General features: G+C 42.2%; 1 protein-coding gene across 1 annotated transcript; it reads left to right on the top strand.

Annotated features, from left to right (window-relative positions):
* Positions 1 to 1,281: 1,281 nt before the first annotated feature.
* CTNNBIP1 (catenin beta interacting protein 1) lies at positions 1,282 to 26,735 on the top strand. Its single transcript, XM_052691477.1, has 5 exons — positions 1,282 to 1,408; positions 14,580 to 14,666; positions 16,060 to 16,181; positions 16,680 to 16,770; positions 25,113 to 26,735. The coding sequence occupies exons 3-5, from the start codon at positions 16,086 to 16,088 to the stop codon at positions 25,169 to 25,171; spliced, it is 246 nt and encodes an 81-aa protein (XP_052547437.1). The 5' UTR covers positions 1,282 to 1,408; positions 14,580 to 14,666; positions 16,060 to 16,085; the 3' UTR covers positions 25,172 to 26,735.
* The last annotated feature ends 456 nt before the right edge of the window (positions 26,736 to 27,191 follow it).

The following is a 27,191-nucleotide window of genomic DNA, read 5'->3' as shown; positions in this document are numbered from 1 at the left end:
ACAGTACTTTGTTGTGAAATTGTGTTTTGTTCATGATGCTAACAGGAAGAAAACTGATAATATAGCAAAGATACAGATGATGGCTTAATCGTACGCTGCCATAAGATGCTCTTGGAAATTTCCCTTACACTCGTGTACTGTGCTAATTAATGGTAATCCAACTGGAGGATCCCAGAGCGATGCTTCTGCATATTTTTTCAGCTTAAGCTGGTGCTCCTGTGTTCTTTTCTTAAATAATTAATTATCATTACTGCCTGCTGTGCTGCGGGTATGTGCTAGTGATCTCAGATCCCAGCGTATTTGCACCATTTCTGTTCCTGTCAGCAGCTTGGGTTTGCTCTTTGCATAGGCTTTCATGTTAAGACCTTCATTAACTGGCAGTGGGGTATGGATTTCAGTGGCATCGAGCTTTGATGTCATTAAGTAGCAAGCTGCTAAAGGAAGTGCCACCTATTTCATTGCTGTGACTGTTTTTATGCAATTAAGTTAAATACCAAGCATAAAACAGATGCCTTTTAGTAAATAACACTTAGATAAAAAGGCTTTGTGTGCTTGCGGAGGAATTAGAGGGAAGCAGCATTGCTGTTCAGCTCAGCAGGGCATGGAAATGCAGCTGGGTGACAGAACAGAGCCACACTCGTGGTTTGTCTTCAGTTACTCCTATTTCCTCCCTGGTCACTGCTGTTATTCTGCTTTGATCTGCGTGAGGGAAGGGTTACTTTGCCAAGACTTAAGATAGGGCCTCTGGTAGTGCTGGAACAAGCAGCAGGTGGGTGTTTGTCCTAGCTGGAGGGTCTTGGAAGATAGCAGGTTCAGTGTTTGCTGGAGTTTGAATTTTGCAGTATCTTTACAGTCTTAGTGGAGCACTCTAGGAAAGCAGCCACTCACCTGGCCTAACATGAACGCGATTTGTCTGATTCAGTACAACCGGAGCGGTACTCCTCAGCCCTGCCGCGCTGCCCGGGACAGCTAGAGGGAAGGATGGAGCTCGCGGGGACATCCGGCACTGCAGGGACGGCGGCACACAGGTAAGCTCCCGGCCGCAGCCGCTGTCTCCAGTTGCGGGAGGCCCCGCCCCTTTTCCACCAGGTCCCGCCCCCTTCCCTTCTGACCACGCCCCCGCTGCGGTCCCGCCCCTTCCAGCCTGGCCCCGCCCCTTCCTCCCGGCCGGCTCTCGGGTGGTGCCTGCGGCGCCGCCGCTGCCCAGGGCGCGGGGACGCGGCGGGTCCCTCCCCCGGAGCCGCCCAGGCGCCTCCCTCCGTCCCTCCCTGCCTCGTCGGGCCGCCGCGGTGAGTCACGACGGAGGAGGCGGCCGCTCCTCTCCTCTCTGCTCCGCACGGCTCCGCTCGCCCGCGCTCACCGCCGCCCGCACCGCAGCACGCCGGGGCCGGCCCGGCCCCGCACGCAGGTGAGCGCGGCCGCCCTTTGTGCGCGGCGCCCGGCCGGGAACAAAGGCTCTCGCCCGGGCCGCCCGCCGCCCCAGGCCTCCGCGCCGGCTCCCGAGCCCCCTCCTGCCCCCGGCCCGGTGCGGAGCCGCAGCCCCGGGACTCCCCGTACCCCGGGGCCCGGCCACGGCCACCTGCGGAGCGGGCGGACGCTGCGAGGCCGTGGCCCCGGCACACAGGTACGGGAGGTGCCCTACTCGTTTTCTGGCATCATCCCTTACGTCATGTGGCACCCTGGCTCAGGGCGGCTGGGTCCCAGCCCAGAAATGGCTGCGTGAAGCAATTCCCTCGTCAGTGTGTGCTGGGGGTGGTGGGACCGCTGGTGTCACCTCCGTGGGGCTCCTGCAGCCCTCCGTGCCTGACCGTCACCTCGGGGCCAGCATCCGCCGCGGTCTGTGTTGGATGGTGAACTTCTGTGGGTAATCTGCCATGACTCCAAGCTGTGTGTCTGCTCAGGGTCTTCTAGAGCATCTGAAGCAGCACTCTAACTTTCTGCTGGGTGTAAAGATGGGCAGTATCTGCAGGCTGGCTGTAGTTCTATCTTGGAAAGATGCGTGAGCAGCGTCAATTTCCAAATCAGAATGGGATTGTATGCTAGAAAGCAGACAACGGATGAGAGTTTCTGCATAACATCCAGATGCCCTTCATCAGGATATGTTTGACTTGTAGACTGATGTTTGTTTTCTCTCCCCTCAAGAGGAGGATATTTTGTTCTGCTGTATATCATCTTTTATTTGACCATTCCTCATCTTGGTACATTTAACAAAGTAAGCTTTGATGCTCTGTGGGATGAGAGGAAGACATTCTGCAGATGCGATGCTTAATAAAAGCCACCAGGCCAGACGCAGGGGGGATGTTAGGTGTGCTTACTTAGATTTCTCCTCCAGCTTGACTGCTATGGTGATTAACACATCTTTGGAGTATTTGGAGAACATCACCTTTATAAAAAAAATATATATATCTATTACAAAATCCAGATTTCCTGTTTAATTATTGTTGGTCTATGAACTTGCAAGCTCGACTCCTTTTGCCCTTGATATTTTCAGAGCTTGTGTGTGATACAAGGTATCCTGTTGAAGGAGAAATGTGTAAAATGATGGGAATGAGGCTGTGCGCTTCAAAGAACTTTATTTTGGAAGTAGGAGACCTTTAAGTTGACAAAGCTCAGGTTAGTATCTTTTGTAAACCCAAGCTTTTCTCTCTTATTTCAAAGATTGTAAATAGAATCAGCTGGAAGATACTGATCAGTGTACTTCAGGTACACTGGAGGTGCTTTGTTTTGGCATTAGCTGAGAAAGCATCGTCCATTATACTGTAGTTCTGGTGTCTTGGTTGAAATTGGAACCTTCTTCTATACAACTTAGAATTGTTGTTGAGGTGGTTTGAATGCTCTTTTAGTTGATGTGGTGCAGTGTAAGAGTGGAAAAGCTACAAGAAAGCCAGCAGGCCTGGGTGAGTGATGGAGTAAAGGCCACTTCCAAAATGTTAACTGGTAGCAATTGGATGAAGTTTTATGACTTACCCGCAACTGCTTCAGTTAGCATAGCGTTGGTGTAGTTCATTTGAAGCATTGCCAGAAGAGTTATGAGAAGTTAACACAAGTGCTTTCAGTGTTCCATGGCATCCAACTGGGAGGGCACTGTAATCCTCAGGAAATGGTCCTGCAGCCTGATAGGAGCCTGGGCAGCACGTGCACATCAGGTGGAGCACTGCTGTCCCTCACCTAAGTGCCTGTTTGCAGTTGTGTGTAGGAGCTCCATGTGCTGCACAGACAGTAGAGATCGGTGAGCAGAGGGGTTATTTCTTTGCTTACAATACTAATTGGAGCTTCTATCATCTGAACAAGTATCAGTTAGCACTGGTAGGTTCCAAAACCAAACAATTGTGTGTATTGGATGAGGTGAGACCACTGCTAAGGGCTGATGACTTGCTTTGAGAACTGCTAATTTGGAGATATCTATTTGTAATAGCTTAATAGGAGTGATATTTTTTTTCTCTACAGCACATTTATCACCTGTGTCTGATGTATACCTTCAGGTTTTTTAGTAGATATTTTGATTCTTGAGCTTGTTGCTGGCTATGAAGCTTCCCTCCTGAGTGTCTGGCCTAGTTTCAGGTGTCAAAGATGCTCCAAAGTGGGGTGCACACAGAGGCTTTGGTAAGCTTCTGTTGAGTATGAATGGAGAAACTTCCCATAGAGGCTTTGTAAGAAAGGAGGGATTCCTTCTTTTGTTGACCCAAGTGAATAGCTACAAGGTGCTTATGCTTGGCTTTTCAGATACTGAGAGTAAACGACTTTGTAGTAGGCTTCCAAATATCTTAACAGTGATGATAAAACTAGTCAGCTGTGTTCTGTGTTTCGCCTGTTACTGCTCAGAACGGTACTTCTGAAATGGTATGGTAGGATATTCAGCCCAAAATAAACTTTCAGTTTGTAAAAACAAAGATATAAAGAACAGGAAAGAAATCATAGCACTTAATAGTTTTCACTGAGCCCTCTTTAAAACCAGTTAGTCCTGTATATTTTTCTAGTAGATGAACCAAAGTCCATCCTGTCTTTCTGAAAGTATCAGTCTACAAGTTGTTTCCAATTTGAGTGATGGGATTTGCTGGAAAAGTATTAATTTCATTTGCAAGTATGCCAGTATGTGACTAGCCCTGGAATATGGTCATGTTTTGATGCTGATATGCAGTGAAGATGTGAATTAGTGTAACAACAATGTTTTGTTACCTACCACACCCTCAGAAATGGTGATGGTCTGATAGCCTTGGTTGTACATATGTGAGAGAAACATTATTCTCATAAGCTTTACGTTTAATAAAAATCTTGGTGCTGACAAACTTAAATTCATGTGGGAAAACAAAAACCAAACAATGTTTTGTTACTGTTCTCGATGCTATTCTGTCTCTTAAGAATGGATGAAGCTTACAGCTCTTTTTCCCTTGTCTTCAATTGGCCAAAACCAGAAAGCAGCGAGACATCACTGTTGGTTTTGCTCATTTTGCTCTGGTGGGTGAAAAAAAAAAAATCAAAGATGGGACAAATGAGGAACTTCAGCTGGTAATTGAATGAGTGGAATACTCTTCTGAGGTCTGTTTGGAGACACAGCACTGGGAGAAAGGTAGGTAACAAATGTTCCTAAAAAGGGGAAAAGGGAATTAATGGTTTCTGCTCACTAGTGTTATCTGGTGGAATGTAACAGTGTTTATATATAGCTGAAATGCCAGTTTGAGTTTAAGAGTAATCATCCTTCTGCTTCTCAGTGACCCAACATCACATCTGAACCTGTGTTTCAGAAGCAAACCCAAATGCCCAAAAATCTCATCTGGAGTTGAATTGATATAGAAAGAGCTCTAAAAACTTTGGTTTGGACTGGCAGAATTCCATTGACTGGGGAGCAGAACTGTAGCCAGTAGATTCTGTTGCACTGTAATCATTCTGTTTCCTGTATTTAGACCTAGAGCATATTTGATTTTTAGAAACTTTCTCAATATGTGATGAGCATAAGTAACAAAAATAGAAGCAACTTAGGCAATCAGCTCTGTGTGACCATGAGCAAACTCTGAGACTTTGACTCAATTTATCCTATAAAAATGAGTTGACTAATTCACAAGGATGTTGTGATGTTTAATTAAGTGTAATTGTTTTGTGTTTGAACTCACCTAGGTCTTGATTCAGTCCACACAGAGTCAGTGAGGAGCTTTTAATTAATTTCTTGGAGTTTTAACAAAGTATACACACACCCATGCACACTTGAAGGAAATGTGACCTAAATCTTTGCAGCAGAGTTTCTGTAGGGTGTAAAGGCTGAAGCAACTTGAAGTAAATTAACCAATGGAGGCCTTTTGTACAACTGGGAGGGGATTGGTGCAGTTCCATTGCTCTCTGACATCTGCTGCTGTAATGATTGAATTGAGATTGTTTGTGCTGTGTCTTACATGGGATGTTGATGATTTCATTGTGTCTTGGTGGCTTGCTCAGTTGGTCCAGGAGAGTAATATCAGGCTTGAAGATAAATGTGGAAAGTGGACGTTGATGCAGAAATGATCAGCAATAATGCACTTAAAATATAATTAACTATAGGAATTGATGCCAAGTGGAGAAAAGTAGGAGCATTCACATCAGCTTAGCTGCTTTTTTGGCAGGAATGCACGTAGATGCCAAATAATACTCACTGGTTTATGTGGAATTTGGGAAAGTGTTTGCTTAACTCCACAGGTCAGAAGTGCCTTTTTTTTTTTTTTTAAGAGAACTTTTTTCACTGCATGTTGGTCAGCAGCTACAGATGGCTGCAGAATGAATCTTTCACAAATCACACACAGCTTTTTGCAGAACTTTTCTCACGTTTTACTGCCGTGATTCTTACTTCACCGGCTTCTACAAAAGATACTTTAATCCTTAAATAAAAGCCTTTGTGTAATAATGCATGTGTGTGAAGAAATGGTTTTGGCACTTTGCTTTTAATACATCCATTTCGTTTTCTAAGCAGCTGCAATTTTTGACATGACTGCCACAAGCTCCTTGCTTCTGTTGATGCTAATAAGGATGTACTGTGGAAAGGGCAGAAATCTGTCTTGACCTGCAGTGATTCCTTTTGCCCCATTCTGTCTTCTGCCTGCTGCATACAGTGAGCTCCTCAGGAAGCTCTGGCAAGTGTGAAATCTCACAGTTTTTAACTTGAAGAAGAATCTATGTGGTCTGTAGTGCTATTTTTAATGGTCCCTGAGCTAACACCTTCTGTTAGTATTCATATAATCAGAGTTGGATTAGTCACAATAAGTTTTATTGCGTGTATGATGCCCGTATTCTTGCTAGAATGGAACTTTTGTGTCTCCTTACATATATGATACTGTGAAACCATCAGTTTTAGGTGCTGAATTTGGTAATCTCTGAATAAGTGGCACTTTCCACGAGTCTCAGGTTGGGTGCCTTTAGCAAGAGTGCTTTCAGCCTGTGGTTCATGGTTACTGTGGTTCTGCTCCAGCCCTGAGTGGGGCTTTGCAATCACAACCCTTAGAGAACCTGCAGTCGGTGCGTGCTTCTCTGCAGCCTGTGTGCATGTTAGTGGGGGAGTGCTGTCAGACAGTGACCTCATACAGGATTATTTCACAGTTCAGGGCTAATATAATTAACTGTAGGTACAAAATTGTGACTAGGGAGGAAGGAAATTGCATCCCTGTTCCTGAGAAATAGGAAGTCCCTCGGAGGCATGAGTTCCTTCCTTGTAATCTCGCTTTACCAAAAACTAGAGGTAGGAAAATGTCAGCGGTAAAATTGCTTTGTAACTAAGAATTCATGTAAAGTTTACAAACATTAAGCCCATCTTAAAATGGACAACTGTTTTTGTTCCTTTGTGCTCTCTTCATCTTTGGTGGCCTAAAGGAGGCAACCAAATCCCTATTCGTGTTGTCAGTCAATCCCTCAGAGAAGAGGTGAGCTGGCATGCTTCTGCACAAGGGGTTAGAAGAGCTCTATAGACCAAGCTATTAACGTGACCAAGAAAAGCTCTCACTGGCATTTTTTTGTGAAGGTCCTAGGAGTGGAGATTTCATGCCCATATTGTCCGATAATATTAGTGATGTTACCATATGATTGAGGAGACAAAAGGTTCAGTGCTCTGGATATTGAAAAATGTGTGATCGGGGAATGTATTTGTGTTAGGCAAATGGTCATTAATTCTTGACTTTAAACAGGATGTATTAATGAAATAGGTCTTCAAATGGCTGAAAAACCTAAGCTATATAGGTTCAAAACTGAAAGCACTTCTTTGGTTGCGGGGTTTTTTTTTTATTATTATGCAGAAAGTAGCACAGGATTGTGATACTCTTTTTTCTTTGCCTTTGAAGGGCAAGGTGAGTAGGTGGTGGAAGGGATGTATTCATCAGTGTTTTACAGCCAGTATTGATGTATGAAGCCAGAATGGTTAGACAGTGCTGGTAGTCAGCAGCTATTAATCTCAAAGTGTCCTTGGTTCTGACACTGTATTTTGCTGCAGTATTGCAAAACATTAAAATGCTAGTCACCAGCCTAATAACAGCTCACGTTTTAATTGCTTTACCAAAAGAAATCCAGTTAGCCATAATCTCTGCTATAAAAGAGTTGTTCTTGTCAGTGTGAAATGCACGTGATCCGTCATTAATGGTGTTCAGATGTCCATACAAATTACAGGGCAACATAAGTCACGTTTTGGATTGAAAGCTATCTCAAATATGCTGGGCGTCTGTAGAAATTTACTATGCTGATGAGTACCAAAGAACTGCCTGTAAATATGATAGTGCTTCAGCAAGTAGAATAGTGCAGGGAAACACGTGCAGTAGGCACTGCTCACCATCTCTGCCATTTCTGGTTAAACAGAACAATGCAGCGTGCTGAAAACTTGGTCACTGACCACAGAAGCTTGGCTCCAAATATGGCATTCTGGGTTTAGGGGGCTGTTACTGCAGGCTCATAAATCGAAGTTGCATATGATTGTTATTTTAACTGCTTACAGATACTTACTGAAGTTCTGTATGTTCTGGTTTCAGTCCACTCCATATGGGTTTGTGATTGTTAGTAATGTCACTTGCCTTTTTGTTAGGTTGAAACATGAATTTTTTGCGCTCTCCAGAGGTTAACAGCAGTTTAATTTCCTAAATCTGAATGCAGTTACAGTATGGAAATGCTGGAAACAGATACTGAAGTGTTTCTCCATTAGTGCTGCCTGGTAATTCTGAATGTACAATTGTTCATGTGTGTTTGTGCTCTGTGTTCCATTTCAAGCCACTTGAGAGTTACTGAGGAATGCAGAAAAACCATCGTACACCTTGGGCATCCACAGATGCTTGTATCCATTTTGACACTGTACTCTATTGGGTAGGAGGATTATGGAGGCTTATTTTAGGAAGACTGAACAGATTTATTGCTTCTATGGTCACCTAATCCTTTCAGTTTATGGTGTAGGGTGTTTGCGTCCCATGAGTTAAGTTGCATTGTAGCCTATTGAGTTTGGTTTCTGTAACATTAATGGCAGTCTTCGGGAAAACCCACTTATAATGGCAGTGGTCTGTAAGTCTGCAGAAGATGGCAAGTTTGATGTTGGGACTTCTTGCAGAGCTTTGAAAACACTTCAGTCCTAATGCTGAGTTCACAAGAAGGTGATATGACTGCAGTTGTTGGTCTGGATGCTCCTTGTACTCCATGTGTGTGATTGTGCATTCCCTTGGGGCTGTTCCTGAAATGAACACAGGGCAGACATGTGCTGCAGGAGTCTGACCTTGGTGTCTGTAACCCAGAAGTACAATACTTCATTGATGGAGCTGTTAGATGGGGATATATATTTCTCTTACTTGATGCAGTTTTTAAATGGAAAATATTTTGATTCTAGTAAGATATTGATAAAATTGTTACTTATTTCTGGTGCTTGTTTTTTTCACTGGTTTGATTCAAATTAAGTTCAAACTATGGAAATGAAACCAGTGTCTTCAGGCATCTCAAGTTGTCTGGCACATTGTAAACTCAGTTTTCTCTTTCTGAAAAGCTGGAATATTTATAAAGAGTTCAGTGGGAAGCATTGTTTTGTCTTGATGATGGATGCGTAGCACTTTTTTACAGCCGTGATTCTGTTGTTTGGGATGCCCAGTAGTTAAAGTCATTAGCTATCTATCATCATGGCCTAGTTTCCTGTTTAGAAGGCTTGTAGCTTTGTTATAAATGAGGGAAGAGGTGCAGCAAGCCTCAGAGAGAGGTGCTGGTGATCAGGACAAGAGCAACACTTCATTTCAGCTGTCGAAGATCATCTTGGCTGAAGTAAAGTATTGCAGTGCTTCTTAAAAGTTGTTTCTTTGGCTTGGGATAAAATTTGAGTATTAACTTCTGTTGCTATGTTTTGTAACTTTTTGAAGCATTTTTGGCAAATTCCTTTTCTGAAGCATGAATCCCTTGGAGATGGAAATCTTCAAAGGTTTTGTTGCTGTTAATGCATTTAATTTCAGGGGCTTCAAGTTGACTGCCAAAAAACCTGTACCACCTCTTTTAGCTGCATGAGGTGTGAGAGATGTCTTCAAGTTTGCTGCTCTGCTAAGGCAGACGGCATGAATCTGGTTTGTGTGTGCCTGAAGGTCAGGACACGAGCTGTAATTCCATGAACATGGTGATTGTAAAAGTAGGATGGCAGCTTGAGCATTGATGTAACTTTATTGAACTGTGGCAGTGGTTTGGGCTGTTACCTTCTTGAAGATGGAGGACTGCAGGTTGTTTTGTTGTTTTTTTTTTAATCAAATTCTTGCATTGAAGAAATGTGAATTTATCATTGGAGTTCCAGCTGGAAATGGACTGAAATGTGACACTGGGGTTCAGGTTCTGTGATAAAGTAGAAGATAATGCTGGATTTAAAACAATAAGACAAAAATAGACAAATACTTCAGCTCTTATTGTTCACCTATAAATAGGGAGCTGTTATGAATTCTTCCTTGCCATATCCCTCTGGAGATGGAAATTAATCCAGCCTCCAGCTGCCTGCAACTGAAGGTCATGAGTCAGATAGAATTAGAGGAAAATTGGTAGCAGGATTTTGCAGACTCTGTTTCCTGACTTGAGGTTTTGGGCTCCAGCTTGGAGAGCTCTCAGTGCTCAGGCTGCTGTTTCTAAAACAGCATTTGAGAACTAACAAGGCTTCAAGGTGCTGCATCCCTTCACACTTGGAATTTGCTAGCATGACTGTATTTCAAGCACTGAGCGCTCAGTGGTGTGGTGGTGGGAGCTGGCAGCTTCACCCCGGTAACGATATCAGAGAGTGAAGGGGACCTCCTCATCCCAGCTGTTAACTCCATTTGTGCAGTGCAAATGAAACCTCTGGTGGTTGGGTTGTTCACCATAACTCCTTATCTGAGCCTTTATAATCCTACCCCAATAACTGAGTTTTTTTGCTGCCTCCAACAGAACAGGTTGGAGAAAAAGCTGTTTCTGTTTTGTTTGTTTGTTTGTTTGTTTTCTGTTAGGATATGAAATGTCCTTTGGTTCATTGTGGGGAAGAGGCAGGGGTGTCAGGAGTTGAGAAATTGTTTATTATAAACTTTTCTGTGGCAGTGCCCAGAAAAAAAAGCCCTTCCAGGTTTTGAGTTGGTAGGAGAGGAGGTGGAAGCGAAGGAAATGGTTATAAATCTGTCCTTGTTGGTTGCTGTGTGCTGGAATCCTCCTTAACTGAAAGAGCTCAGTCAGAGCAGCTCTGGCCGGAGAGCCCAAGTTTCCTTAGGAGCTGTTTCCATCTACTTGTCAAACAGAGCTGCTCAGCTGGGTTTGTGTCCAGAGTTCTCCCATCTCTATTTTTTTAAATTGTGAACAGTGCCACTGATGTTGTAAATCTGGTTAGGAAAAGGATGGGAGGTGGCGAGCTGGAAAGGTAATATTTTAATCTGTGTATTACTGTACGGTGTGTGCACGGTTAGTGGTTGAAGGGAGCCCTGTGTGGTTCTTCTGTTTGCTTTTGAGAGGGATTTTTTCTTTTCTTGATGAAGTTTTCATGGCCATGAGCAATGCAGACAGGCGAGGGAGCATCCTTTCCGTTAGCAGAAAAGTTAATACTTAGTCCTCTTGTCAACATAACCACAAACTTCTCAGATGCACATCCATCTGCTGGTTCCAAAATAAGCCCATTTTTACTCTTATCCCAATTTATTGTCTCACTAGGAAGTACAACTTCAGTCCTCCAGTAGAAGAGGTGGTGGTTGAACTCTTCCTTTTGTAAAGGGACAGGCTTGTGTCTGCTGCTTCTGCTGCAGGACAGATGGGCTGGGTAGGCAGAGGGCTGGGAGCAGGGATGTCAGGCATGCAGGGCTCTGCCCCATCCACATGTTGGGCCTGGCCAAGCAGAGAACATTCCTGCGATGCTCACCCAGCCCTTCTGCAGGCAGAGTGATGGATGGGGCAGCTTTTTCAAAGATTTGCTGTTTGGGAAAGGGAGACCATGGGTTTCAAACCCAAATCTGTCACTTTGGCAAAGCTGGGCTGGCAGCTCTGGATGTAATATGTGGGGCTTCCTCATTCATTATTCTGTCTCGTGAATCATATTAAATATAAATGAGAACCGAATTTCATTCCCTGTGTGTGCCAAGCAGGGAAAAATGAGGTGACCCAGTTATGTCCATTTCACAGCATGTTGGATGCAGAGGACCAACGTAAAGAGTTTAGTCATTTAACACAGTTTAGTGAGAGATACAATTGTTGCAGCCTAAAGGACAGCTTTTGAAATGCACAGCCTGGTCTTTTTCAGAAGAGAGGAAGTTGTTCTTATCTGCCCCAGTGCATGAGGTGCTGAGCTTCACAGTTCACCTTGCTGAACAGTCATACCCGGAGAGACCAGTTCCAGGCCGGCAGAACAGCGCGTACTGATGGCTTTGATGGCTTCATCGCCTTGTGGCATCTCTTCCTTTAGCAGTAGTAATTCAGGGTATGACTGCCAAGAATTGAGCTGAAACCCCTGTATTTCTTGGCTTAGACCAATAAGTACCAATGGAAGTGCAGTGGGGCTTCTGGATGGTTTTGTGTTCTGCTTACTGAGCGTGAAAGGCACTGCTCCAGAAAATGTAGGTTGAAATTGTTATTCATCCAGCTGAATCTTTTTTTAACTGAAAAGGAGGTGTGGCTGACAACCCACATTTGTTTCTAGATTCACTTTTTCCTAGGCCCATACCTTGTTCATTCTCTTGAATGAGCAGCATTCATACTCAATTAATGCTGTGGAAATTCCTTCAGTCTGGTATGACAGTTTGTTATTCCATCTCCCTGTTTGGGATCACACAGATCAATATCTCGTCTTTCAGAGATTTTCTCATTCTTTCTCTTCACCACTTGTGGAGAACAGAGGGACAGCAAGTCAGAGCTGGGCGCTGGCTGAATGAGCAGCAGCTGGGCAGGAGCAAAATGTGGGTATGAGTGAGCACAGAGGGTAATTGTAACTGAAAGGAAGAATTAACCAGAGCTGAGGAGTGCTCTGGGTGGATTGCTGTGCAGCAGACAGGTCTGTGGGGCTCGAGATATTGTGAGTGTAACTCATTCTGGTGATGGTTCAGCTGCTCCTCAGCTGTCTTGCAAAACTTTCTCATATTTTGCACTTCTTCCCTCCCACCCCTAAAACACACAACTACAAAATATTTTTAGATCTTATTTTTTAGGATTTGTTAGAGATGAACAGGGAAGTGTTGGTGCATAATTGAAAATGTTGGATGTGTGAGCTGATGTACCCTAACCCTAATTCCTAGCTATCAGAAACAGCAAGGTCACTAGGTCTTGCAGTTATGTTTTGCCCTTGTACGTTTAAGGAAAAGTAATGATGTGATTTATTTGGCTTTCTTCAGTCATCTTGGACCTTTAGCAGTGAAGGTGCATGTCATGCAGAACACTCACACCATGGGTTAGCAGGAGCTCTCAAGATGCAGCATGCAGGCATGGTGATCTGCCCATTGATTTGCTGAATTCCTCTGAATTTACAGGGCTGGGAAAACATTTCATCTTCCAGTTCTAATTTCTGTTTGGTGCTAAATACAACAAATGCATAACGTTAGTGATTTAGGGGAGGATTGGGGGTTATAATGGTAGCCATAAATACTGTGTTACTGTGAGTAGGATGTAACACATCTCAGAATTGGTTTGCTCCCATGGGCTCGGCTTTTCCTTTAGGAAGGAGCTCACACAGGTGTGCAGGAATATCTGCACGCTGCGTGGGGTTACTTTGAGGTGTGTAGGAATGAGAACGGCAATTAGTTACTGCAAATGGTCCTGTTGTCAGTGCTGCAGATGATATTCCTTGGGACTGCATATTTAGAGGGCAAGAACAGTGAGAGCTAATTAACAGGGTATGGTTTAGATAGCTCAGGCGATTTCTCTCCTCTGGAGAGGTGAAATGATTCTTTTAAATGATAAAATGTTAAAGCTCAGCTGCCTCCAGCACTTGTCAGTTAGAGCTGCTGCAGAGAACATCTGGGTGAAGCTAGCAGTGTTTTTAATGCAGCCTTTTTCTCTGATGAATCTGGTGTACAGAATATTGAGTGGTAGGAGCTACCCCTTCCTTGTTTCTCTGCTAGTAATGACACCTGCATGGGGGGTGAACAGCCCTAAAGGACATTTAATTAGTCTGGCTCTGCTTTTACATAGTGACATTTAAAGAGAGGGGGGAAAAAAATAAAAAGGGAGAATATGTTTAATAATTGTAAACTGGAGTTTGTTAACAAATGATGTGGATATGTGCATCTTCTCTAATCAGATACTTAAATACAGCAGCTTACAGTAATTAAAACACAGCTCTAGCTGTGATGCTGTCCTGAGCAGCAGGCTTTTGCTATTTCATAGCACATAACCCTGCCTGTGGCTGAAGGGTCAGAGTGTGATCCCTGAGGTCCCTTCCAACCCAAGCCATTCTGTGGTTACTGAAGACTTGAACTACCACTCCATTGGTGAGCTTGAATCATTTGTCTTACATGCTAACGTGATGGACAGGAAGAGTTGTAAACTCTTTTTGAGCCCTGGTACCCAGAGTCAGATGTGAAATGTGCCACAGATACTTGTCACAAGTCCAAAAGAAAGAAATAAGAACACGTAACTGTTAGCTGTTGTTGGCTGAAAGCTGAGGTTGGTCTGAAAAATTTTGTGCAGAAGACTTTCTGGCCCAGCATTCAAATGCCAGTCTTGTAATTACTGTATTCACATAACATATGCATAGTTGAAAGCAGTAATTTTGGTCAAAGTCACCATGCTTTCCATTTCTCCATAGTTTTCCTCAAACCTTTGGTAAGCTACGCCTGTTTTTTTCAATCTAGAAGTTACATGTCACTACTTCTGTTGGCTTTTGTGCTTAAAGCTTCTCAAGGGCTGCAAAGCTGGAATGCCTCCCATTCTCTAGTGATTGGGAGTGTCACTGGTATGTACAGAGTATGGATCTTGGAGATGTAGAATGAGTTTACCTTTGAAAAAAACTTATTCTTTAAATACAAGAAAGGATCTACAAACTCCAGGCAAAGCTTTGCTGTTATGAATTTTGGCTACACCTTGATATAAAGCAAACTGTGCTGCCAAAGGTATTGGGTAAATTTTCTGCTGTTTTTTCTTTTTCTAGGTCTCAGCTTTTTATGTTCCTGTAATGTTTTGCTTCTTTGTTTTCGCAGGGCTGTTTTCTCATACTTCTTTCTCCAAATCTGGCAGTTGGGAGTGAGCACGTGGATTATCTGATCTTCTGTGGTTTTTAGAAGCAGGTATGTTGGCAGGGAAAGTTCTTAATGTTGGACTCACTTGGGAGGGGGCAGGGTGGGGATGAGGGAGCTTTCCTGATCTGTGTACCAGAAGAAGGATTGCAGGGTGAGGGAAATTCTGCTGGGTTGCATTGCATGATGTATGGCAAATAAATTTAACTTTCTTGGGAAAGCCAAGTGGGTTAGGGCCTCAATAAGGCTTTCCAATCCTTTTCTAAAGATGGATCATGTTTTAGAGCATAGACCGGTTTTGCAAGTGGTTGTGGAAATATCCTGATGTAATTGCACAACATATATGGCGGGCAGCATTTGTCGTCCTAAAGGGCATCTGCATGTAGCAGCAATGGAGAGGTGTTTTTCAGTCTCAATATTGTTTTAAGACTGTTATCCTACTTTTTTAACTGTCAAATAGGAGAAGCTGTGGTTGCTGAGACTTTGACACAATCTGTGCAGTAAATGAAGAGCAAAGCACTGTTGTTCTGTAATCTTACTGTATACATGTGTTGCAGTAGCTTTTGACTTGTCTGAGTACATTTTTCCCCCCATGTTGCTACTGCCTTTGTAAGGTATTCCCTGAATGGGAAGGTTCAATACTTTTTTTATTCTTCCTGTTAAACATGTGGGTCATGATGAATCCATCTGAGTTAAAACTCGCTTTGGAAGAACCAGATTTAAATAGGGACATTACATCACCTCTTTTAAAGTATTTGATAAATTGATAAACGACTTGAAGGCTGTCATGCAGGAAAAAAGTGAATAACTAAATGTATTTAGTGCAGATCTTTGTAATGCCCAGTGTGTTGTGGGATACTGAGTGTGGATCTCCTGAGCTGGCATGCAGTGGCATTTTCTTGATGCTTGTACGTAGTGCCACCTATTGGTAGATATTCCATATAACATTCTTAAACCGTAGGTGTGTTGTGGTTGTTGGCTTTGTTAATTAAAAACAGAAGACTTCAGGCTTAAGAGTTAACATTTCATCTATTCTTATTTATCCAGTGTGCTTCGTGGCTGTGCGTTCTGCATCCTGTTTTCATGTTGGCTGTTGTTATTTATGGAGAGGAGAAACAAAAACACCAGCTCCTCTGTCAGTAATTCTTTCATCTAGGATTCACGTTGCTCTTTCTCTACTTCTGCAGTAATGTAACAACAGATAATGAGCCAGTAATGTCTGAACATCAGCCTCTTTCAGTCTCTGAGTTCAGCAAGGCCCAATTCAATTATTCAGGTTTTTTTCAAGGGTTTCTCTGATGAAGCTTATGATTCCTCACACTTGTAGTCAGTAAGTGTTCTGCCTGCTGCTGAAAAATAGTTCAGGAATTAAACTTGCCTTTGTTCCTATTATATCCCATTATCTGTTTTGATTTGTCTTTTTCTGATCTTATCACATCTCCAGGAAATCCAGGAGCTGGCAGGAGGGGAATGAACCGTGAGGGCGTCCCCGGAAAGAGTCCGGAGGAGATGTACATCCAGCAGAAAGTGAGAGTCCTGCTCATGCTGAGGAAGATGGGATCAAACGTAAGTCACTCTGTCACAGCCTGTGCTTTGTGGCTTTCCAGATGTAATTTTGTAACAACTGGGGTAGTGCTCACTGAGGTGGGTAGATGATGGTCTGGCTTTATTACTGAGTTGTTTTAGCTATCACTGATTTACCCATTATCCTGTGATTAAATACAATTGAGGTGTTTTTTTTTTTTTTGCATAAATATGAGGGTTGTGGTGCTTGAATCTAAATCTGAACATCTGATTATGTCTTTATTTCCAGTAAAATTTTTCATTATTGTGAAAGCAGGAAAATAAGGTGACTGTTTTAAAGTGACTTTAAGTCTCTCAATGAACGTGGGATGCACCAGTTTGCAGCTGCAGCCTTGCTGGTATTACAATTTATCTGAATAATAGCTCAAATGGTTGAAGATTAAAGTAGAGGTAAATGATGTTTCCTATTGGAAAGTCATAGATGATGTCTTGAGTTTTTCTTTGTTTTCCTTTCTGCTGACCAACTCTGTACGTTTTCAGCTGACTGCCAGTGAAGAGGAGTTCTTGCGCACGTATGCAGGTGTAGTGAATAGCCAGCTTAGCCAGCTGCCTCAACACTCAATTGATCAGGGTGAGTGCTGGATTTGTTTGCCTTGTGTTCATTTCATTTGTGAGAAGAGTTTCAGAAAATACTGAATTTAGGTTCCTATCTTTGTGTAATAATATACTTCCTATTTAAACTCATCCTGCAATTTGAGGTGGGTAATTCATTTTTTGCTCCAATCTTTGGGGAAGAACTGGAGTGTAACGTTCAACAGAACTCAAACTTTTGAGATATGGTGCAGACAGAGATAACTGCTGCTGCTGTGAAACTTCCATACTTGTTCTGGTAAACTGTGATCTGTTTAATATAAACTATTTTTGTTAGTTGCCATACGGTGTTATTTTAATTGGATTTGTTTGGGTTCCTATTAAGGAGATGAAGTAGGTGTTGCTTTTGTGAGTTCTTTACAAAAGTCTTGGTAAATAATTCCATGGTGTGATTCTGAAGCTGTAGATCTGTTCTGAACTGAATGCAGCTTTCTGCATGGCTTTTTTGTCCTCTTGATGTAGGCCCTATGCCAGATCACATTCATAATGTGGGATTTGCTTTGAGAGGAAATTTTTTCTTGTGCTGAAAATAACTGAGTTGAGGAGAAATTTAATATAGATCTGAGACATTTAGAAAACCATTAGAAAACCTGTATAGACTTGCACTTCTAAGTGTGTATTCATTCCTCACATAGCTGGGGGATTGATGCAGATAGATATGCTTGTGTAGTTTGGCTCAGAATTCCTAAAGTTTTCTGCCAGTTTCAAATGAAAATTTGCCACTTTCTTCTCAAAAGCTGAGGAACGCATTGAGATAAGAACAACTGCATTTGTTACCAGAGAGCTGTGATGCTGCCTCCAGCAGTTGGCTTTTGTCAACTTCATTCCTAAAACAGTTACATTTCACACAGTTAAAACAAAAAAAAGTATGCTGAATGGTATCAACTTTGGCAATGAAGAGATGCTAAGAACAGGAGTCCAGCCAGAGGACAGAGGTGCTTGTACAGCTGTGTTCCTATACATCTTCATCTAACTCCCTTGTCTAAGCTGTCTGGTTTTATTATCTGTAAAATTAGCCAACTGTTTTCTTTTCAGAGGGCTTTGGAGACTTCATACTGATTTTGTTGGAGTGCTTTAGAATTGCTGATGAGGTGTTGTAGAGAAAGCTCAAAGTATTGTGCTTCTGGTTGCTTTCAATCTCTTAAGATAACATTAAGAAGAACCCCCAAAGGATGCTCTTTCTGATACAGGCCATAAACTTGCAGCTGAAAAAATGAGTATTGGCATAAATTTTAAATTGAATCAAAAGAGAGATCAACAGTTAGTTGTTTTTCTAGACTCCCTAATCAAGCAATACAGGAAATGTAAGAACTTTATACTTTGTTCAAAAAGTTGTCTTTGTTCCAGACTTGTACAGACGCCAAATGATTTCTCTGTCATCATTTTCTATAAGTCCTTGAGAATTCTTTAGACTTCTTCCCTAGGGAAGTGAAATCCTCCATGTTAATGCTCACTTTGATCTGATCTGTGATGCTGCTGTCTTTCTTGTGTGATTTGACCCTGCAATCCACCTTCAATCCTCCCAAGTTATAATTAAACTGTTGGCCTCACCATAAAGGTTTTTCTTGGTGTAAGAAAACAGAACAAAGAACATATTTAACTCTTCAGAGAGCTGGAAAATCAGTCCTTTCCGTAACCAGATATGCCATCTTTCCAAATTAATTGGAGCTTAGCACGAGGAAAAATTGTAATGAGGAAACCAGCCAGATAGCATTTCCTTTAGAGGAAGGTGAAGCTGCAGCATGCTGTAAAGGCGTAAGCAACTGTAATTTACTGCTCAGGACTTTGATCCCCAGAAAATTTCTGCAGGTTTCTAATAGTCAGTTATGCTAACACTGCTCTTTGCTCTTTTTCCTTCCATAATTTTTCTTTATTGAGAATCAGCACCAGTTGCCAGGACCCTTTGACTGTAACTTCCCGTATGTGAACCATTGCTTCATCATGAAGTTATCAAAAATAGACTGGAAAAAGTCTGTAGGTGTCCAATTTGCTATCTAAAGGGAGATTTCATCTCCACTAGATGGCATTATCTTGCACTGAAAAATGCTATCCCAGGTCCCAGCGCTGAGGTGCTTTAATGCTTTATTTTCTTCAAGGTTGCTTAAAGGAGTTTTCTTCCTTACTTTTCTAATGTTTGTTTCCTCTGAAGGATATTTTAGTCTTTATGCAGTTTGCCACACACACACTACGAGCTGTTGTTAAGGAGTTACTTACAAAGACTTCCTAGGTTAGTGGATTTCACAGTCTTCCTTCCAATAAAAGGACCAGTTGCTTCCAGCTCCACCAATCTTTAGAGGCCTTTTTCTCCAGCAGGCACACATGGGGCAGAAAGCTACTTCCTACTCTTTTCTTTCCCAAAAGAGGAATGACTTTCTTGACCCCAAAAGCTTTGGTACAGATCTGCACATTTTAGTGCATCAAGCATGCCATAGTCTGGACCTACATATGCAGAAAGTTCTGTTTTCTTTTTGTTAAGAATGTAGGTGGATGGTCTTGAGTTTTGTAAGTACATCATAGTCTCATTAATTTTTTCCTTGTTGTGTATCCATGAAATACTGTCTTAGAGAAGCTGTTCTCTAATGTCATGGTTCTTCCTGTGGTCCCTCACAGAAGTTACTCAAGGTGAGACTGCTGAGCTGCTCTCTGTGTGATGCTCCCTGCTGGCTTTTGATGAAGATCTGTCAGCTCCTTAGTTGAGTCTGGTTGCAGAATGACTTCCTGTGGTCAGTGTGTCCATGCATAGTTGCAGCTATGTGACAGTGCGTGGGGGAGTGAACTTTCCACTCTGAGTTGAGCTGATTGCATTGCTGGATGTGTTTGTGTGGATCACAGGGCAATCACTGGTGGCTGGGGCTTTCTACAGTATTCCAGCAGATAGAACTGCACCTATTTCCTTTTGCTATCTAGTATGTGTTCCCAACTTCACTTTTGCAGAGCAATATATATTAGGGCAGCATATTGTAGTCATTCAAGATTAACAGGTAAATATTTCAGTCTTAAAATAATTCTTTCTATTCCAGCTCTCTCCTGAAGCATTTCATATGTGAATTTAACATTAATCAAGAGCCTAAACCTTCGTACCATGTTGTTGATTTAACATTATAACCATTTTGGTTTTGGATCATTTCTGTAATATTGTTAACACGTATATGGAAGTGCAAAATATATGGCATTTTTCTTTGCTGAAAGACTTTTTAGCTGACACCTGTGGCTTTGGTTGTTGTTTTGTTTTCATGGCTCCAGGAATAACTGAGGAACCTGAAGGCATCCCTCTGCAAACAGTGTCTGTGCTAGAGGGGAGGATCTGATCAGGAGCTGTTTCAAGATACAGCTTGTTAGTCTTCTTCCCTGCACTGCAGCATCAAACAGAGCAGTTCAGCCTCATTAAGTTTCTTGAGCTTGAAATGATGAAACTAAAGCTCTCTTGCATGTTTTTAACACAAGCAAAACACTTCTCAGAAAGTGAAGTACACAGAAACACCTGGAAGGGGAAAAAAAATCCTGCTTCTCAGTTGCTTAAATTGCTAAATGGTAGGCTAGCATTTGGCTGCCTTAAGTCACTGCTCTGTGGTGTATCTGAAAATGGAAGCTATGCAGCTAGTAAGCCCAATATGTGAATTATACGAAGACCTTGGTGATTACAGCTCTGTTGTTCCTATAGCAACAGGAGTGTCATGCTGGTTCTTGAAGAAAGGCAGTCCCTTAGGGAGGGCAGTGCTGAGATGCAGGCACATGCCTTGGCTGGGTTAGACACGTTCTCTGGATGGTGGGGTATTAAAAATGGATCTAGGCTGCTCACAGAGTTAACAGGAGGACTGCAGAAATACCAGATAGTGGTGGAGAAATCGAGATATTAGAGCTCTTCTTAGCACAGAGCGTTTCCTTCCCTCTGAACACCATGCATGTCTGACTGCGTTCCTCCTCTCAGCAGCACATGTTGTATTTTTAGAATGCCAGACTAGCAGGATATTAATACTGGGAGGTTCACAGAAGAGTTAATGTTTAGCACGCAATTGCTGGATGGTGATTAAAGGAATGTATATTTAAAGATCTTGGGGAAAGCAAAGAGATAGAGATATAGATAGATTTATTTTCCATTTGGCATCCTTCTGACACTCATAGCACATTTACCTTTCTGATCTCTGAAAGCTGTTCAGGTTTATTAATTTTGCAGGTGGCTGCAAACGAAACAGTTCTATGTATTTGTACATCGTTTCAAGAACACTTGGACCTAGCAGCAGAAGGTAACAGCTTGCCTGGGGTCAAGGCAGTGTGTTTTTAATCCAACTTGTACCCTACTGGCTTGATGCTGGTGCCAGTGTGTCCTTGCTCTGGAAAGGTACAAGTTAAATGTTGTTAACTGTAGGAGGGATAGGAGTGTGAAAGTGTAAGGCAGAAGTGGGAAAAGCATTTTCGTGTTCAAGATTTTGAGGCAATGAATGTTTTGCTCATTAAGGAGAATGGCAGGTATTCTGTTGGGTATCTGCAAGTCCCTCTTTCAGTGTGGAAATGCGTGCCCAGAAAAGGAGAGGTTTGTGCAGAGAGGAGTTGTGTGTATAGAGTGCAGGGTACACATAAGGTATACATGCACCTTCATTGTTCTGTACATTAATTAGTGGAAGTGCAAAGCTCAGTGGAGGATGTGCAAAAAGTAAACATGGCCCACAGTCCTATTGTTTTAGTTGCAGATTTCTGGCAATGTGCAGCTTAACTTTATAACCTGTGCTCTGGTTTTTCAATTTTTCACTTGATTAGAAAGAAAACATCCGCTGTGGGAGCTGAGTGAGACTGTTGCAGAGGCCTTATTAATTAGTACTTTAATCCCTGCTTTCCTTTCACTGCATAGAAACCCCTACTCCATTCTCTGGATGTGTTTGTATTTGTACATGAGCACAAGTGGCTATAGAAGTGCTTAATGAGCAGCCTTACTCCATGGGTTTCATTTAGCTCTGTCTAGCTTGGGTTTCAGGACTGGATGTGAACAAAACCTGCTTTTGTGCTGAGAAACATGGACCGACTGTTTCTAGAGAAATGTCTCTGGGTTTTGTTTTTTGGCTACAAGGTATCTTCAGAAATACTGTCTTACCAAGTGGCTCCTGGAACAGTATCCCTTTCAATAGCAGAGTGCACTTTTGCCCTTACTCAAGGAAGATGGATATTATTCAGGAGAGAAGCTTTTCGTTCTGCTTTCAGATCACTGAAATACCACTAGATATGCTTCTCAATCACATAGTGCCTTCTCTTTGAGGAACTCAAAATGCTTGACAAACTCTTTTGCTGGAACCTTTCTGTTTGTATTGGAGACGACATGGGGTGAAGTGAGCTGGCAGATTGGCACTGCTCTGAGGCACACGAGGTGGGTGATGTTCTGCTGGGTGCTGTGCCTTGGGATTACCTAGCTGCTCATTGGTCTGCCTTGAAGGTATTAGCTTTTATTTGATGCATCAAATGGTCCTTTGTAATGCAATTGCCTGAGGCTCCTGTAAATGGTACTTTGCAGTATTTCCTGCAGATGAAACCATTGGTTCTTCTGCTACAATAGAGAAAGGATCTGAGGAGGGAGCTAGAAGTAATATTGCTCAGAGTTATGCATAAAGTTCATTCTTTACAGATCTTGTATGGGGCAAAAAACCCTCCAAGGTGTTTTCTTCATGAGTTCATGCAACTTTAAAACTACAGTTATTGTCATTACATCAGTGACAAGGCAGGAATGCTGTAGCAGCTTCTGTGCTGTTAGCTTTGGTTGTGAAAGACTGCAGCCTTGAATTCCAGGCTAATTCTCCATCCCATTGATCTCCGTTGTCATCTAGGATGCATACATACATAGTAGTAATGCAGTAATGCATTCCACATTTTTATGCTGTATTCTTCAGTCTTGCTTTATTCTTCCAAATAGAACACAAATTTTATAATTTGACTTTTTCTGCTTTCTGATTGTATTGGCAAGCTGTGCTGCTTCTGTTCTCTTCTCCTGTTGAGTCCAGGCAAATGGCACCTTGCCATCTCATGCTGACAGTGTCACTGGCATTGAGGCCGTGCCACATGGGCCCAGAATATGAGAACAGGAACCGGTGAAGTGAGAACCTGCACTTTGGTGAGAGCTGTTTTGATTGTAAAGCCAGAACGAACTGCAGAATTCCCGGCGTCCTTTGCCCAAAGCTATTTCTGCTCATCATGTGTTTCCAACTGCTGTTCGGTCACCACAGCAAGCTGTGCAGAGAGCAGCACCGAGAGCTGGGCTTGCTCAGGGCAGGCAGGAGTGCTGCCCAGTGGGTTTGTGGGGCTGTGCAGCTGGTAGGGAATAATATTTCTATGTGAAATTCACGAGAGTGCCTGTAAGAATGATTTTGTTCATATTTAGCCTGTAGAGAGGGGAGATGTCAGGAAAACAATCAACATCTGTTAGATAATCCAGCTCATCTCTGTGCCCGTGCGACGTCACCACTGATGTTGCTGTTGCTAGGCTGCTCCAGCTGCTCTGGGCTCACATAGCAAAGCCTCTGCAGCTTGAAAGGGGATGCATACAAAATGCAGAGGCATAGGCTGTGCTTCATGTGAACTTGCTTTGCTAATGATTTCAATATCGTTACTGCCTGTCTCTTTTTGGCACAGATTTGTTTTTTCAGAATCTTTAGAAGTAAAATCCTTTTCCTGTAGAGGCCAATGGCTGCTGTATTTGTGGTCTTGGGAAAAAAAAAATATCATGGCAACTTGTGAATTCAGAGCTGGATTCTGGTGCTTTGTGCCATTAGTGTTTTGATCAAGGAAAAAACAGTTTGTGGAAGAGATGAAAAGGGAGAAGGCCACAGGGCTTTTATGTGTTGGCAAGAGGGAGCGCAGCAGCAGTTTTTGATGTAGTTCTAGAAAATGTGGGTCCTGTATATGAAAAACAAATTACTGCTCAGTATTTAATATTTCTTCCTTTGAGTACATGAAGCAAATAAACTGTGAAGTGAGAAAAAATAAATGTAGTCACATTTCACAAGCATTGATTTAGTTTTTAAGGGTATTAGCAGGGGGGAATTAATCACCTTCTCTTTTTTTTAAGTCCTTTCTTCCTTCTGTGTCACAACTAAAGAGCAAACTAGAGAACTGAGAAGTGACATTTTGGCTGGCATTCATACAGCTCTAACAGATGAGGACTTCTTGTTAGCCCTCTGTCACCTTGTGTGCAGGTGTACAGGGCAAGTTGCTTGGGGCACAGAGCTGAAATCTGCTGCTGGATGTGCTGCAGGTGGAAGGCTTTGGAGAGCTTCATGTGCTGATGCTCCATCTATGCTGAATCTGAGCTTTCCAAACCCTGGTAAAAGATATCTGCAAAGCTGATCAGTGATCTGAATGGCACAGGCAGGCAGCGTTGCTCATAGCATTTCCTACTTGGTTGTCTAATCCTTTAATAGAGGCTTTGAGGAAAACCTTATTAAGCAAAATTATCCCAGGCAGACCAAATTAATTAATGAAGGCTAAAATGGTCATTTTGAGTCATCTGTTGCGCTTAAGTGTCTCAGATCATTTGATTTTTAGAAATTATACAGACAGTGACTGGTGGTTTCATCATATTTTCTAATTGATTAAATAAATGCTGTTAGAGAATCAACAGATGAAAGAGAGCATTCACTTTTATCTGACTTTGTTGAGGATCAAATTTTTACCAGAAATGAAAAACGTTGCATTCAGCCCTGCAGGGTTCTTTCCCAGTTCTTGTCTAGACAAGAGATATTGATTTAAATTGCTGATTTGACACTACCACGTGATGTGCTTTTATTTCCCCATTGTCCTGAGGAAGTTTCTCCTTAAATGCCTGTTAGACCATGCTCTATATTCAGGATGTCTAGAAGGCTGCTTTTTTTTTCCTAAGTATCTTGTGTTATCTTCTTTGAAGAATGAGAGCTTAGCATGGAATGCTCTTTACAAGCCTTTATCAGACATGATTCTCCAACTGTTTAGGGCTTCCTGCTATAAGTGCCCACTTGAAAGATGATGGAAGACTTGGAGATGGTTCACAGGAAGGTAATAGCATGTTAGAGGACATGAGTTTTGATGGCAGTAACCTAACTGATGGCCTCAATTGAGGAAAAGAATTGAGGAACTGAGTCCACGCATTGAACTCTTCTGGAAAAGATTTCTTTAGGTTAGGGGGAAAAAAATTGCTTAGCAAAGGTAAGTCCCAGTTCGAAAATAAGAAAGCACAGCCTTCTGTTCATTTTGTGCTTTTTCCTTTCCTGTTGATTTTATCGATGTACAGGATTACAGTTTATCTACATTTTTCCACTGTTCTTTAACAGAAGTAATCATGGCACACATTCTTTGTCTCTGTTACAGGTGCTGAGGATGTTGTGATGGCATTTTCCAGGTCAGAGACAGAAGATAGAAGACAGTAATTACAGGACACCTGAATGACACAGAGCTGGAGAGAACAGTGTGAATCCTGAAGATAGAGGAGGATGGCTGAGCATTAATAAGTTCCTTTGCCCACCCTAAGTTTTCCATGGTTGTTCTCCTCCTTTGTAATTTTGCTTCCCTTTGCCCAACCCTCAGAATACATCTCACAGCCACCTGTTCCTATAAGTTTTTGCTACTCAACTGGGCTGTGTTAAGTAAGGACAAACCTAAAGGTGTATTTTTGATTGGCTCAAAGGGACAGACTGTGATTGGCTAAAGGAAGACAATTTTTAAACTTGACCAATGAAAACCTTTTCTCTTACTTTATTTTCTATTCTAAAGTCTCTCGACATCCTACTTCTAAAGAAGCTTTTCATGCTGTGGTGCTTATGTAGGTCCAGGTTGTGAATTTGAAGAGGGTTTGATTTGGCGCCGTAGAACTGGAAGCAAGTTGTGGTTGGTTGACGATGCAAATGCTTTATCTTCAGTTGGCTTGCAGGTGTTTTGCTGACATCAACATTTTCATTGCAGAAGGCTGATGTTTTGGTGCGTTGGCTACTACTTTATCCTTACTGACTTGGGGAAAAAGACAAATGTGCTTTGCAATATTTATTACATCTAGACATGTATACATGCTTGCTTGTTTGTTTTTGTTTGTTTTTGATCGGCTTTGAAATCATGTTTTTCCTTCCCTCTTGTCTGCAGTGTTTCTGATGCCATCAGTTTTTCCATACTCATCTGCTCTGTGACCTCAAGCTCTTTTGGGAGCATGTGTTGAAAATGTGTTTAGTTCAGTAAGCCTACCTGTTTCAGCTGGAACATGGAGATCACCAGCCATTCTGTGCTTCTGTGTGGGCTGTGCTGTGAACTCCTGGTTAATCTGGTTGTTCAGGTGGCTTCACTCTTTGCTTCTGACAGAGGAGCTGTGGGTATTTTGCAGGAATTGCAAGAATGAGATCTATGGCTGTGACGTGAATTTGCCAAATTTGTATAGAGAATATGTGAACTTGTTTAAAATACAGCAGATAGTTCCACTTTAACTTTTTAATTGCTGCACGAGACTAGCTCTCATACAAGGGAAAATTAATGATCGTTAACTTATAGCCAACTTTCACTGGGCTTTAATAAACTAAGTTCCTAGTCACTTGAATAATTATATGTGGTTTGGCTCCCTGAGACAGTTTGGTGAGATGGAAATTATCTGGATCCTGGATAATAGCATTTTTCTCTAGGCACTGGTGCAAGAGGCAGCAGCACTGCATTAAGCTGTCCAATGGTGAGTGACAAGTGACACTCAGGTTTACTATTTAGTAGTTGCAGGGCCTTCAGACACACACAGATGCATTTACAAACTTAAAAACCTGCAGTGAAATTAGTGCATTGACTGTTCAGGAATCTGCACATAGACTATCAGAAGCCTAAAATTCCAAGCACTGCTGCCTAAAACCTAGCACTTCATTTCCTCTGGTGTGTGCAGGTCATTTGTACAATACTTCCAGATTTTCCCATGGGTTGCACTGATTTTGAGATGTTTGAAAACCTATTAAAGCAGAAATCCATTCATTCACCTGTTGCTGGCTCTTTTCATGTGGTGGTTAATTATTTGGAGTAACAGCTCTGGAATCTGTGACAACGTGACTCTTTTTCATGGCAACAAGTTCTGACAACAGGATGCTGTTGTGGTCTCACAGTGGGGGGAAGAGCTTGAAAGAAACCATAGAATGCGTGCAAAAGGAAGAATGGACTTATGAGCATGAGGAGGGAATTCATTTGAGCAAATAAATATGTAATGAGAACAACTGTACATCTATTTATGAAAGAAGATCCTTCTGATTCTGTTACAGCTTCGTAAGGTTCAATGTGGAAGTTTCTCTTTACCCCCTGTTTGCTGGGGCTGAACAAGAAATGATTTCATTAAAGTAAACCAGGAACAAGTCCAAATGATTCTTTACATCTTGACTCGATTGCCTAAGAGGTACTTTAATCTCAATTTTATTGTAACCTGGGCAGGCCATAAGG

This window comes from Tympanuchus pallidicinctus, unplaced genomic scaffold, assembly GCF_026119805.1.
Source record: "Tympanuchus pallidicinctus isolate F22 unplaced genomic scaffold, pur_lepc_1.0 scaffold29, whole genome shotgun sequence".
In the NCBI taxonomy this organism is placed as follows: Eukaryota; Metazoa; Chordata; class Aves; order Galliformes; family Phasianidae; genus Tympanuchus; species Tympanuchus pallidicinctus.
Note: the sequence above shows the minus strand (reverse complement) of the source record. Positions and strands in the feature narration are given on the sequence as shown.

Coding starts and splice junctions, on each gene's coding strand:
- CTNNBIP1 (XM_052691477.1), top strand. CDS start 16,086: ATGAACCGTGAGGGCGTCCCCGGAAAGAGTCCGGAGGAGATGTACATC. Junction 16,182..16,679: donor TGAGGAAGATGGGATCAAAC/GTAAGTCACTCT, acceptor GTACGTTTTCAG/CTGACTGCCAGTGAAGAGGA. Junction 16,771..25,112: donor TCAACACTCAATTGATCAGG/GTGAGTGCTGGA, acceptor TCTCTGTTACAG/GTGCTGAGGATGTTGTGATG.